We start from the raw sequence: 16,145 nt of genomic DNA, 5'->3' as shown, positions 1-16,145 counted from the left end.
GGGCTTTTTTTTTTGCTTTTTTGGAAACCAGTCTTAACAAGGACCATACAAAGAGTAGCTTGCAAGTCCAAGCTCCATGTCGCTGAATGTGTTTTATTGAAGCGTCCATTTTATTTTTTAATTCTCAGTATTCTGTACGCTGATATTGTGAACTTCACTCCGCTCTCGGAGCAGCTCTCCGCTTCCGATTTGGTGCACACCCTCAACGAGCTCTTCGGGAGGTTCGACCAGATTGCTCAAGTAAGATATACTTTGACATTCCCAATAGACCCGTGCACATTTGTCAAGAAAATCGTAGATAACGCCAGAGGTTGATTGGTAAATATCCGACGCTCTACCAGATGGCGCCAACAGTCTGGTAGAAAATAGAAATTTCAAATTACCTAAACAGCGCGGAAAAATATTTTTTCATGTTTTCTCTTTATGTAAAATATTTTCCGAGTCAAACCTTGGATACATAATAGTAGTTCCTACCTGGGTAACACAGTCTAAAGTTCCGCGTTATTTTTTTAAGTGTTTGTTACGGGTTCTGCTTTGTAAAAGGCTACGTGTTACGAGAGTTTCGGAAGTTCTCCGTTACTTCGCTGAAGCGGCGCTGCTGTCGCTAAAGCCATTTGCTGGTCAGGTTTTTTTTCAAGTGACATGTCTAGGTAGGAACTAAAACCCCGTCATGATCTAAAAGTAAGCTCTATAAAATGCTTTAGTCCCATTCGACCGAAGGCGGTTTTTGAGGTGTCCCATTCGACCGAATTCCGCCGAAACGTGCGGTTTTTATGTATCCCATTCGACCGAACGCTTTTATGTGTCCCATTCGACCGAACGCTGCTATATAAATTGGCTTTTGGAATGAGCATGAATTATATTTTTATCTTCACCTAGTCAAGAAAAGTAACTGAACCAAAACTGAAATAGTAAACTTAACCAACTCTAACCTAACCTAACCTAAACTAACCTAACCTAACCTAACCTAAACATGGATCTTCGATAGTACATACCTTATAAATAAAATACCAAATCACCCCGCCAATTGGGCTACATTTTAAAATTCTTTCGGTCGAATGGGATTTCGGTCGAATGGGAATAAACGCTATAAAATATCTCAATTTCATAAAATATCTCTATTTCATAAAATATATCTATTTCATAAAATATCTCTATTTCATAAAATATATCTATTTCATAAAATATCTCTATTTCATAAAATATATCTATTTCATAAAATATCTCTATTTCATAAAATATATCTATTTCATAAAATATCTCTATTTCATAAAATATATCTATTTCATAAAATATCTCTATTTCATAAAATATATCTATTTCATAAAATATCTCTATTTCATAAAATATATCTATTTCATAAAATATCTCTATTTCATAAAATATATATATTTCATAAAATATCTCTATTTCATAAAATATATCTATTTCATAAAATATCTCTATTTCATAAAATATATCTATTTCATAAAATATCTCTATTTCATAAAATATATCTATTTCATAAAATATCTCTTATTTCATAAAATATCTCTATTTCATAAAATATCTCTTATTTCATAAAATATCTCTATTTCATAAAATATCTCTTATTTCATAAAATATCTCTATTTCATAAAATATCTCTATTTCATAAAATATCTCTATTTCATAAAATATCTCTATTTCATAAAATATATCTATTTCATAAAATATCTCTTATTTCATAAAATATCTCTATTTCATAAATTATCTATTTCATAAAATATCTCTATTTCATAAAATATCTCTATTTCATAAAATATCTCTATTTCATAAAATATCTCTATTTCATAAAATATCTCTATTTCATAAAATATCTCTATTTCATAAAATATCTCTATTTCATAAAATATCTCTATTTCATAAAATATCTCTATTTCATAAAATATCTCTATTTCATAAAATATCTCTATTTCATAAAATATCTCTATTTCATAAATTATCTCTATTTCATAAAATATCTCTATTTCATAAAATATCTCTATTTCATAAAATATCTCTATTTCATAAAATATCTCTATTTCATAAAATATCTATTTCATAAAATATCTCTATTTCATAAAATATCTCTATTTCATAAAATATCTCTATTTCATAAAATATCTCTATTTCATAAAATATCTCTATTTCATAAAATATCTATTTCATAAAATATCTCTATTTCATAAAATATCTCTATTTCATAAAATATCTCTATTTCATAAAATATCTCTATTTCATAAAATATCTCTATTTCATAAAATATCTCTATTTCATAAAATATCTCTATTTCATAAAATATCTCTATTTCATAAAATATCTCTATTTCATAATTATCTCTATTTCATAAATTATCTCTATTTCATAAAATATCTCTATTTCATAAAATATCTCTATTTCATAAAATATCTCTATTTCATAAAATATCTCTATTTCATAAAATATCTCTATTTCATAAAATATCTCTATTTCATAAAATATCTCTATTTCATAAAATATCTCTATTTCATAAAATATCTCTATTTCATAAAATATCTCTATTTCATAAAATATCTCTATTTCATAAAATATCTCTATTTCATAAAATATCTCTATTTCATAAAATATCTCTATTTCATAAAATATCTCTATTTCATAAATTATCTCTATTTCATAAAATATCTCTATTTCATAAAATATCTCTATTTCATAAAATATCTCTATTTCATAAAATATCTCTATTTCATAAAATATCTCTATTTCATAAAATATCTCTATTTCATAAAATATCTCTATTTCATAAAATATCTCTATTTCATAAAATATCTCTATTTCATAAAATATCTCTATTTCATAAAATATCTATTTCATAAAATATCTCTATTTCATAAAATATCTCTATTTCATAAAATATCTCTATTTCATAAAATATCTCTATTTCATAAAATATCTCTATTTCATAAAATATCTCTATTTCATAAAATATCTCTATTTCATAAAATATTTCTATTTCATAAAATATCTCTATTTCATAAAATATCTCTATTTCATAAAATATCTCTATTTCATAAAATATCTCTATTTCATAAAATATCTCTATTTCATAAATTATCTCTATTTCATAAAATATCTCTATTTCATAAAATATCTCTATTTCATAAAATATCTCTATTTCATAAAATATCTCTATTTCATAAAATATCTCTATTTCATAAAATATCTCTATTTCATAAAATATCTCTATTTCATAAAATATCTCTATTTCATAAAATATCTCTATTTCATAAAATATCTCTATTTCATAAAATATCTCTATTTCATAAAATATCTCTATTTCATAAAATATCTCTATTTCATAAAATATCTCTATTTCATAAAATATCTCTATTTCATAAAATATCTCTATTTCATAAAATATCTCTATTTCATAAAATATCTCTATTTCATAAAATATCTCTATTTCATAAATTATCTCTATTTCATAAAATATCTCTATTTCAAAAAATATCTCTATTTCATAAATTATCTCTATTTCATAAAATATCTCTATTTCATAAAATATCTCTATTTCATAAATTATCTCTATTTCATAAAATATCTCTATTTCATAAAATATCTCTATTTCATAAAATATCTCTATTTCATAAAATATCTCTGTTTCATAAAATATCTCTATTTCATAAAATATCTCTATTTCATAAAATATCTCTATTTCATAAAATATCTCTATTTCATAAAATATCTCTATTTCATAAAATATCTCTATTTCATAAAATATCTCTATTTCATAAAATATCTCTATTTCATAAAATATCTCTATTTCATAAAATATCTCTATTTCATAAAATTTGAATTTATCTTTCAACAAGACGTTTATAAATTAGTTGCAATAGAATTTGGTTCAACTATTTATTTTCATAAAAGGGGATCTTAACGATTTATTTAATTGAATAATTGATTCAAAATAGTTGGTAGATTCTCAAGTATTGCGTAAAAAAAATTCAAAACAAGCTCCCGGCAGATGGTGTTACTATATATTTTAGGTCTGACTTAGGTGCTTATTCTCCTGTAAATAGATCGACTCGTACGCTCTCAGTAAAATAAACACGTTCTTGGTAAAGTCTACGAACCAACTTTCGATTTCACTACTTCCTGGAACTATTTGTTGATAAATAGTCCAATTCGCAAATTGCTTACAGGAAAACAAACATTTAGTGCGAAGCTCTTAGAGATTCAATTTTAATGCTTTTATTTTCACTAGATGGCGCCAATTGAAAATTATTGGCCGCGAAGGGAATATTGATTTATTACAAAGTACTATTACAAGCGATGATTAATGGAAAAACTCTGAAGAAAATTTCAACTAAAAATACGAAAAAGTTTTAGAATTTTAAATAATTTCAAATGTCTGCGATTCAGACTGCTGGCGCTACATACGTAATTAATCAAGGCCCGTGCATTCTCGGAATAAAAAATATTATCTGGTCTTTCGAATTTGCCGCAAATTCCCGCTAGGTGCGCATGTACGTCGAATATACTGCACAGGCCTTGTCTATAGCGTAGGCTACGACTGGTAGTGGCTGCATCGCTGCTTCGTAGGTCAGCGTTTGAAGAATAAAACCATTTTTTTTTAAATCTCAATATTTAAAAATTATTTATATTACATTAGTTTAAAATCGAAATACTAGTTAACCTATATCTATTTGGCAATTTAAACTATTAACTACTTAAAATTATATTAAAAATAAAGATTTTCTTAATTCTTGGCTAAAAATTTCCAAAATATGTAACTTTAGACAATAGATATAGGTTAACTATTATTTCGATTTTAAAATATGGTTATATAAATATTTTGATTTATAAAAAATAATTCAAATTTAGTTTTATTCTTTAATCGCTGGTTGACGAGGCTACAAAGCTGCGATGCAGCGCAACCGGCCGTAGCCTACGTGATTCAATCACCATGGCCTATGCTATAGACCCGGCCTAAGCAGTAGATTCGAAAATATATGCGCACCTAGCGGGAATTTGCAGTTAATTCTAAAGACCAGAATTTTTTCCGAGCATTCACGGGCATTTATTAATTACGTAGGAAGTGGTTGGCACCATCTGCAAAGATTATTTAAATGGTGTTACTCTTGCGAAAGGATCTTCTCCAAGGGCGTATTTATGGGGGGGTTTTGGAGGTTCGGTCTTCTCCATTTCCAGAGTTATAAGCTGTAAAATTTTGATCGTATCTGTACGATAATTAGTTCCTTGGTACGGATCGTAGGTGGGTTCTTATTAATAATAATGATAAAATCAGGGTTATTCAACTTCCAAGAGGTTAGATTACGATCCTATATCGGTAATCGAAACTAGTGTCCCTTAAGAATTCTGTCTCCCCCATTCCATCCTAGATGTAGAAAGGCGATTTTATGTTGATTATTGCAACTACGCCCTCTGTTGTAGTTAAATAATTCGTGAAAAAATTATTAAAAAACTGTGTTATTTATAATAATGGTTTTATAATTATTTAATATCGTTGCTATCTCGACTTAATGTAATAAATAAAGTTAATAAGTAGGTGGACTTCGGGGAAAGGAAGTCTGACTTATGGGTGTCGTCCACTTCCTTAAATTATGTACACCGATTACAGCGAGTACAGCCTTTGGTAGTGAAATGTCTGTAATCGATTACGTAATCACTTTAGTACAGTCAAAGCTACAGGCTTGTACACCGATTACGGATAGTGATCGGACCCTCGGTGTAACTCTAAAGAGTCCATAATACAACCTCCTAAAGTATAATAACCCTGATTTTATGTCTCAATCACTTTGTGGGTTAGCCGCCTTGTTTTTCTCTTTACGATCCGAATCGAAACTCCAAACGATAATCCTGGTATCTGGCAACTCTGCCATAAACGTTGAATAAAAGCCAGCTCCAGTGATGCCAGATTGAGGGATATTTCCCACATCTAGGGAAATTTTGACCCCTTAAAACGGTAAAAAGGGAAAAGGAAAATCCGAACAAAAATTATTTAAATCTAGGGAAATTCCAGGGGGGGAAATATTTTATTCAAGGCTAACATAAAAAATGGCACACCTTTATTAAGTAGGTGTTTCTACAAAATAAAACAATAAAAATTAGAAGTATATAATATTTTTATCGGTGTTACGAGCGCCAGTTATTTAAGTGCTTTACTTGCGCGCGAGTTTTGCACGCGCGCTCTCTACCTTCAAGAGCTTCAGCTAAGTGACGTAGACAAAACGTTATCAGTTTCTTTCTTTCTTCGCAAACGGTGATTTTTGTGCTGGTAAAATTGTCTAGTTTTTATTCATTGCGAGATGAAAATAAATAAAAGTATTATTTTCTTCAGGACATTGGTTATTTTTGTTTTACAACGTCCCAAGTAATTTATTTACGCAAATATCATTGTGTTTAGTGTTTTGAAAAACTAGGGAAATTTCAAGGGTCGGAAAGGGAAATTCTATATTCGCGACCTGGCATCACCGCTCTCGTTTCCGTGACACGGAACGGCGGGCGTCAAATACGTGTCAAAAACGTCTCTTTCGCGACACGAGATGTCGCTCTATCCGGACACGTCAAAGAAAGAAACAGGAAGACGTACGATCCCAGAACGACGGAGCGAAAGGAAGTATATCAATTCTTATCCGTCCTAATGGAAAAAGGAGGGCCGCGAAAAAGCCGTTTTCCCCAAATTAGCTTTGCGGTTACGGCCGATACAACCGAACTCGCGAAGAGGAAAAAAGTCGGAGATATAAAGACAAGCAAACTTCACTAAACCTACAGAAGATAAAGTATAAAAAGAAAGACTTACGGAAAAAAAAAGTCTTCCCTCTTGTACTAAATACGAAAATCTATTATTTAATGTACAGGGAATCTAAACTCGATCGATGGGTTTTTTTAGGACCAAAACCATTTAAAAGCTAGTCTTATAATTTTAATTTTCTTTCCAGAGTTTCTTAAAATAGGAGAACGTAAATTAATTAAAAGAAATATAATCTCTCCGGTAATTTAATTGAAATAATTTCAAAAAGCCTATCACGTGTCGGTAGTAAATTAGACCCAAGGATAGTTTCAACATAGTAATTTTCCCTTCAAATAAATAAATTCTTGATAGAGTCCTATAACAGATTTGAATTCTTGATAGCGTCCTATAACAGATTTGAATTCTTGATACAGTCCTATAACAGATTTTAATTCTTGATAGCGTCCTATAACAGATTTTAATTCTTGATAGCGTCCTATAACAGATTTGAATTCTTGATACAGTCCTATAACAGATTTGAATTCTTGATATAGTCCTATAACAGATTTGAATTCTTGATATAGTCCTATAACAGATTTTAATTCTTGATAGCGTCCTATAACAGATTTTAATTCTTGATACAGTCCTATAACAGATTTTAATTCTTGATAGCGTCCTATAACAGATTTGAATTCTTGATACAGTCCTATAACAGATTTGAATTCTTGATACAGTCCTATAACAGATTTGAATTCTTGATACAGTCCTATAACAGACTTGAATTCTTGATACAGTCCTATAACAGATTTGAATTCTTGATACAGTCCTATAACAGATTTGAATTCTTGATACAGTCCTATAACAGATTTGAATTCTTGATAGCGTCCTCTAACAGATTTTAATTCTTGATACAGTCCCATAACAATTTGAATTCTTGATACAGTCCTATAACAGATTTGAATTCTTGATACAGTCCTATAACAGATTTGAATTCTTGATAGCGTCCTATAACAGATTTGAATTCTTGATACAGTCCTATAACAGATTTTAATTCTTGATAGCGTCCTATAACAGATTTTAATTCTTGATAGCGTCCTATAACAGATTTGAATTCTTGATACAGTCCTATAACAGATTTGAATTCTTGATAGCGTCCTATAACAGATTTGAATTCTTGATACAGTCCTATAACAGATTTGAATTCTTGATACAGTCCTATAACAGATTTTAATTCTTGATAGCGTCCTATAACAGATTTGAATTCTTGATACAGTCCTATAACAGATTTGAATTCTTGATACAGTCCCATAAAAGATTTTAATTATTGATACAGTCCTATAACAGATTTGAATTCTTGATACAGTCTTATAACAGATTTGAATTCTTGATACAGTCCTATAACAGATTTTAATTCTTGATAGCGTCCTATAACAGATTTTAATTCTTGATAGCGTCCTATAACAGATTTGAATTCTTGATACAGTCCTATAACAGATTTGAATTCTTGATAGCGTCCTATAACAGATTTGAATTCTTGATACAGTCCTATAACAGATTTGAATTCTTGATAGCGTCCTATAACAGATTTGAATTCTTGATAGCGTCCTATAACAGATTTGAATTCTTGATAGCGTCCTATAACAGATTTGAATTCTTGATACAGTCCTATAACAGATTTGAATTCTTGATAGCGTCCTATAACAGATTTGAATTCTTGATACAGTCCTATAACAGATTTTAATTCTTGATAGCGTCCTATAACAGATTTTAATTCTTGATAGCGTCCTATAACAGATTTGAATTCTTGATACAGTCCTATAACAGATTTGAATTCTTGATATAGTCCTATAACAGATTTGAATTCTTGATATAGTCCTATAACAGATTTTAATTCTTGATAGCGTCCTATAACAGATTTTAATTCTTGATACAGTCCTATAACAGATTTTAATTCTTGATAGCGTCCTATAACAGATTTGAATTCTTGATACAGTCCTATAACAGATTTGAATTCTTGATACAGTCCTATAACAGATTTGAATTCTTGATACAGTCCTATAACAGACTTGAATTCTTGATACAGTCCTATAACAGATTTGAATTCTTGATACAGTCCTATAACAGATTTGAATTCTTGATACAGTCCTATAACAGATTTGAATTCTTGATAGCGTCCTCTAACAGATTTTAATTCTTGATACAGTCCCATAACAATTTGAATTCTTGATACAGTCCTATAACAGATTTGAATTCTTGATACAGTCCTATAACAGATTTGAATTCTTGATAGCGTCCTATAACAGATTTGAATTCTTGATACAGTCCTATAACAGATTTTAATTCTTGATAGCGTCCTATAACAGATTTTAATTCTTGATAGCGTCCTATAACAGATTTGAATTCTTGATACAGTCCTATAACAGATTTGAATTCTTGATAGCGTCCTATAACAGATTTGAATTCTTGATACAGTCCTATAACAGATTTGAATTCTTGATACAGTCCTATAACAGATTTTAATTCTTGATAGCGTCCTATAACAGATTTGAATTCTTGATACAGTCCTATAACAGATTTGAATTCTTGATACAGTCCCATAAAAGATTTTAATTATTGATACAGTCCTATAACAGATTTGAATTCTTGATACAGTCTTATAACAGATTTGAATTCTTGATACAGTCCTATAACAGATTTTAATTCTTGATAGCGTCCTATAACAGATTTTAATTCTTGATAGCGTCCTATAACAGATTTGAATTCTTGATACAGTCCTATAACAGATTTGAATTCTTGATAGCGTCCTATAACAGATTTGAATTCTTGATACAGTCCTATAACAGATTTGAATTCTTGATAGCGTCCTATAACAGATTTGAATTCTTGATAGCGTCCTATAACAGATTTGAATTCTTGATAGCGTCCTATAACAGATTTGAATTCTTGATACAGTCCTATAACAGATTTGAATTCTTGATAGCGTCCTATAACAGATTTGAATTCTTGATACAGTCCTATAACAGATTTTAATTCTTGATAGCGTCCTATAACAGATTTTAATTCTTGATAGCGTCCTATAACAGATTTGAATTCTTGATACAGTCCTATAACAGATTTGAATTCTTGATATAGTCCTATAACAGATTTGAATTCTTGATATAGTCCTATAACAGATTTTAATTCTTGATAGCGTCCTATAACAGATTTTAATTCTTGATACAGTCCTATAACAGATTTTAATTCTTGATAGCGTCCTATAACAGATTTGAATTCTTGATACAGTCCTATAACAGATTTGAATTCTTGATACAGTCCTATAACAGATTTGAATTCTTGATACAGTCCTATAACAGACTTGAATTCTTGATACAGTCCTATAACAGATTTGAATTCTTGATACAGTCCTATAACAGATTTGAATTCTTGATACAGTCCTATAACAGATTTGAATTCTTGATAGCGTCCTCTAACAGATTTTAATTCTTGATACAGTCCCATAACAATTTGAATTCTTGATACAGTCCTATAACAGATTTGAATTCTTGATACAGTCCTATAACAGATTTGAATTCTTGATAGCGTCCTATAACAGATTTGAATTCTTGATACAGTCCTATAACAGATTTTAATTCTTGATAGCGTCCTATAACAGATTTTAATTCTTGATAGCGTCCTATAACAGATTTGAATTCTTGATACAGTCCTATAACAGATTTGAATTCTTGATAGCGTCCTATAACAGATTTGAATTCTTGATACAGTCCTATAACAGATTTGAATTCTTGATACAGTCCTATAACAGATTTTAATTCTTGATAGCGTCCTATAACAGATTTGAATTCTTGATACAGTCCTATAACAGATTTGAATTCTTGATACAGTCCCATAAAAGATTTTAATTATTGATACAGTCCTATAACAGATTTGAATTCTTGATACAGTCTTATAACAGATTTGAATTCTTGATACAGTCCTATAACAGATTTTAATTCTTGATAGCGTCCTATAACAGATTTTAATTCTTGATAGCGTCCTATAACAGATTTGAATTCTTGATACAGTCCTATAACAGATTTGAATTCTTGATAGCGTCCTATAACAGATTTGAATTCTTGATACAGTCCTATAACAGATTTGAATTCTTGATAGCGTCCTATAACAGATTTGAATTCTTGATAGCGTCCTATAACAGATTTGAATTCTTGATAGCGTCCTATAACAGATTTGAATTCTTGATACAGTCCTATAACAGATTTGAATTCTTGATAGCGTCCTATAACAGATTTGAATTCTTGATACAGTCCTATAACAGATTTTAATTCTTGATACAGTCCCATAACAGATTTTAATTCTTGATACCGTCCTATAACAGATTTGAATTCTTGATACAGTCCTATAACAGATTTGAATTCTTGATAGCGTCCTATAACAGATTTGAATTCTTGATATAGTCCTATAACAGATTTTAATTCTTGATAGCGTCCTATAACAGATTTTAATTCTTGATACAGTCCTATAACAGATTTTAATTCTTGATAGCGTCCTATAACAGATTTGAATTCTTGATACAGTCCTATAACAGATTTGAATTCTTGATACAGTCCTATAACAGATTTGAATTCTTGATACAGTCCTATAACAGACTTGAATTCTTGATACAGTCCTATAACAGATTTGAATTCTTGATACAGTCCTATAACAGATTTGAATTCTTGATACAGTCCTATAACAGATTTGAATTCTTGATAGCGTCCTCTAACAGATTTTAATTCTTGATACAGTCCCATAACAATTTGAATTCTTGATACAGTCCTATAACAGATTTGAATTCTTGATACAGTCCTATAACAGATTTGAATTCTTGATAGCGTCCTATAACAGATTTGAATTCTTGATACAGTCCTATAACAGATTTTAATTCTTGATAGCGTCCTATAACAGATTTTAATTCTTGATAGCGTCCTATAACAGATTTGAATTCTTGATACAGTCCTATAACAGATTTGAATTCTTGATAGCGTCCTATAACAGATTTTAATTCTTGATAGCGTCCTATAACAGATTTGAATTCTTGATACAGTCCTATAACAGATTTGAATTCTTGATACAGTCCCATAAAAGATTTTAATTATTGATACAGTCCTATAACAGATTTGAATTCTTGATACAGTCTTATAACAGATTTGAATTCTTGATACAGTCCTATAACAGATTTTAATTCTTGATAGCGTCCTATAACAGATTTTAATTCTTGATAGCGTCCTATAACAGATTTGAATTCTTGATACAGTCCTATAACAGATTTGAATTCTTGATAGCGTCCTATAACAGATTTGAATTCTTGATACAGTCCTATAACAGATTTGAATTCTTGATAGCGTCCTATAACAGATTTGAATTCTTGATAGCGTCCTATAACAGATTTGAATTCTTGATAGCGTCCTATAACAGATTTGAATTCTTGATACAGTCCTATAACAGATTTGAATTCTTGATAGCGTCCTATAACAGATTTGAATTCTTGATACAGTCCTATAACAGATTTTAATTCTTGATACAGTCCCATAACAGATTTTAATTCTTGATACCGTCCTATAACAGATTTGAATTCTTGATACAGTCCTATAACAGATTTGAATTCTTGATAGCGTCCTATAACAGATTTGAATTCTTGATATAGTCCTATAACAGATTTTAATTCTTGATAGCGTCCTATAACAGATTTTAATTCTTGATACAGTCCTATAACAGATTTTAATTCTTGATAGCGTCCTATAACAGATTTGAATTCTTGATACAGTCCTATAACAGATTTGAATTCTTGATACAGTCCTATAACAGACTTGAATTCTTGATACAGTCCTATAACAGATTTGAATTCTTGATACAATCCTATAACAGATTTGAATTCTTGATACAGTCCTATAACAGATTTGAATTCTTGATAGCGTCCTCTAACAGATTTTAATTCTTGATACAGTCCCATAACAATTTGAATTCTTGATACAGTCCTATAACAGATTTGAATTCTTGATACAGTCCTATAACAGATTTGAATTCTTGATACAGTCCTATAACAGATTTGAATTCTTGATAGCGTCCTATAACAGATTTGAATTCTTGATACAGTCCTATAACAGATTTTAATTCTTGATACAGTCCCATAACAGATTTGAATTCTTGATACAGTCCTATAACAGATTTGAATTCTTGATACAGTCCTATAACAGATTTGAATTCTTGATACAGTCCTATAACAGATTTGAATTCTTGATACAGTCCTATAACAGATTTGAATTCTTGATAGCGTCCTATAACAGATTTGAATTCTTGATACAATCCCATAACAGATTTGAATTCTTGATACAGTCCTATAACAGATTTGAATTCTTGATACAGTCCTATAACAGATTTGAATTCTTGATACAGTCCTATAACAGATTTGAATTCTTGATACAGTCCTATAACAGATTTGAATTCTTGATAGCGTCCTATAACAGATTTGAATTCTTGATACAGTCCTATAACAGATTTTAATTCTTGATACAGTCCCATAACAGATTTGAATTCTTGATACAGTCCTATAACAGATTTGAATTCTTGATACAGTCCTATAACAGATTTGAATTCTTGATAGCGTCCTATAACAGATTTGAATTCTTGATAGCGTCCTATAACAGATTTGAATTCTTGATAGCGTCCTATAACAGATTTGAATTCTTGATACAGTCCTATAACAGATTTGAATTCTTGATAGCGTCCTATAACAGATTTGAATTCTTGATAGCGTCCTATAACAGATTTGAATTCTTGATACAGTCCTATAACAGATTTGAATTCTTGATAGCGTCCTATAACAGATTTGAATTCTTGATACAGTCCTATAACAGATTTTAATTCTTGATACAGTCCCATAACAGATTTTAATTCTTGATACCGTCCTATAACAGATTTGAATTCTTGATACAGTCCTATAACAGATTTGAATTCTTGATAGCGTCCTATAACAGATTTGAATTCTTGATATAGTCCTATAACAGATTTTAATTCTTGATAGCGTCCTATAACAGATTTTAATTCTTGATACAGTCCTATAACAGATTTTAATTCTTGATAGCGTCCTATAACAGCTTTGAATTCTTGATACAGTCCTATAACAGATTTTAATTCTTGATACAGTCCTATAACAGATTTGAATTCTTGATACAGTCCTATAACAGACTTGAATTCTTGATACAGTCCTATAACAGATTTGAATTCTTGATACAGTCCTATAACAGATTTGAATTCTTGATACAGTCCTATAACAGATTTGAATTCTTGATAGCGTCCTCTAACAGATTTTAATTCTTGATACAGTCCCATAACAATTTTAATTCTTGATACAGTCCTATAACAGATTTGAATTCTTGATACAGTCCTATAACAGATTTGAATTATTGATAGCGTCCTATAACAGATTTGAATTCTTGATAGCGTCCTAAAACAGATTTGAATTCTTGATACAGTCCTATAACAGATTTGAATTCTTGATAGCGTCCTATAACAGATTTGAATTCTTGATACAGTCCTATAACAGATTTTAATTCTTGATACAGTCCCATAACAGATTTTAATTCTTGATACCGTCCTATAACAGATTTGAATTCTTGATACAGTCCTATAACAGATTTGAATTCTTGATAGCGTCCTATAACAGATTTGAATTCTTGATATAGTCCTATAACAGATTTTAATTCCTGATAGCGTCCTATAACAGATTTTAATTCTTGATACAGTCCTATAACAGATTTTAATTCTTGATAGCGTCCTATAACAGATTTGAATTCTTGATACAGTCCTATAACAGATTTGAATTCTTGATACAGTCCTATAACAGATTTGAATTCTTGATACAGTCCTATAACAGACTTGAATTCTTGATACAGTCCTATAACAGATTTGAATTCTTGATACAGTCCTATAACAGATTTGAATTCTTGATACAGTCCTATAACAGATTTGAATTCTTGATAGCGTCCTCTAACAGATTTTAATTCTTGATACAGTCCCATAACAATTTGAATTCTTGATACAGTCCTATAACAGATTTGAATTCTTGATACAGTCCTATAACAGATTTGAATTCTTGATACAGTCCTATAACAGATTTGAATTCTTGATAGCGTCCTATAACAGATTTAAATTCTTGATACAGTCCTATAACAGATTTGAATTCTTGATAGCGTCCTATAACAGATTTGAATTCTTGATACAGTCCTATAACAGATTTTAATTCTTGATACAGTCCCATAACAGATTTGAATTCTTGATACAGTCCTATAACAGATTTGAATTCTTGAAAGCGTCCTATAACAGATTTGAATTCTTGATAGCGTCCTATAACAGATTTGAATTCTTGATAGCGTCCTATAACAGATTTGAATTCTTGATAGCGTCCTATAACAGATTTGAATTCTTGATACAGTCCTATAACAGATTTGAATTCTTGATACAGTCCTATAACAGATTTGAATTCTTGATAGCGTCCTATAACAGATTTGAATTCTTGATAGCGTCCTATAACAGATTTTAATTCTTGATACAGTCCTATAACAGATTTGAATTCTTGATAGCGTCCTATAACAGATTTGAATTCTTGATACAGTCCCATAACAGATTTTAATTCTTGATACAGTCCCATAACAGATTTGAATTCTTGATACAGTCCTATAACAGATTTGAATTCTTGAAAGCGTCCTATAACAGATTTGAATTCTTGATAGCGTCCTATAACAGATTTGAATTCTTGATAGCGTCCTATAACAGATTTGAATTCTTGATAGCGTCCTATAACAGATTTGAATTCTTGATACAGTCCTATAACAGATTTGAATTCTTGATAGCGTCCTATAACAGATTTGAATTCTTGATAGCGTCCTATAACAGATTTGAATTCTTGATACAGTCCTATAACAGATTTGAATTCTTGATAGCGTCCTATAACAGATTTGAATTCTTGATACAGTCCCATAACAGATTTTAATTCTTGATACCGTCCTATAACAGATTTTAATTCTTGATACAGTCCCATAACAGATTTGAATTCTTGATACAGTCCTATAACAGATTTGAATTCTTGAAAGCGTCCTATAACAGATTTGAATTCTTGATAGCGTCCTATAACAGATTTGAATTCTTGATAGCGTCCTAAAACAGATTTGAATTCTTGATACAGTCCTATAACAGATTTGAATTCTTGATAGCGTCCTATAACAGATTTGAATTCTTGATACAGTCCTATAACAGATTTTAATTCTTGATACAGTCCCATAACAGATTTTAATTCTTGATACCGTCCTATAACAGATTTGAATTCTTGATACAGTCCTATAACAGATTTGAATTCTTGATAGCGTCCTATAACAGATTTGAA

The 16,145-nt window shown here is 29.7% G+C and overlaps 1 protein-coding gene across 5 annotated transcripts in view; it reads left to right on the top strand.

Moving 5' to 3' along the window:
- Ac76E (adenylate cyclase type 2 Ac76E) overlaps positions 1–16,145 on the top strand; it is a 266,968-nt gene that overhangs the window by 126,676 nt on the left and 124,147 nt on the right. For all 5 annotated transcript variants that reach the window (XM_090169106.1, XM_090169108.1, XM_090169107.1 and 2 more), the window contains one exon: positions 129–240. In XM_090169106.1, the coding sequence (XP_090025232.1) occupies positions 129–240 (112 nt within the window). The remainder of the gene's footprint in view (positions 1–128; positions 241–16,145) is intronic.

This window comes from Leiobunum rupestre, chromosome 3 (assembly GCF_980474605.1).
Source record: "Leiobunum rupestre chromosome 3, qqLeiRupe1.1.hap1, whole genome shotgun sequence".
Classification (NCBI taxonomy): domain Eukaryota; kingdom Metazoa; phylum Arthropoda; class Arachnida; order Opiliones; family Sclerosomatidae; genus Leiobunum; species Leiobunum rupestre.
Note: the sequence above shows the minus strand (reverse complement) of the source record. Positions and strands in the feature narration are given on the sequence as shown.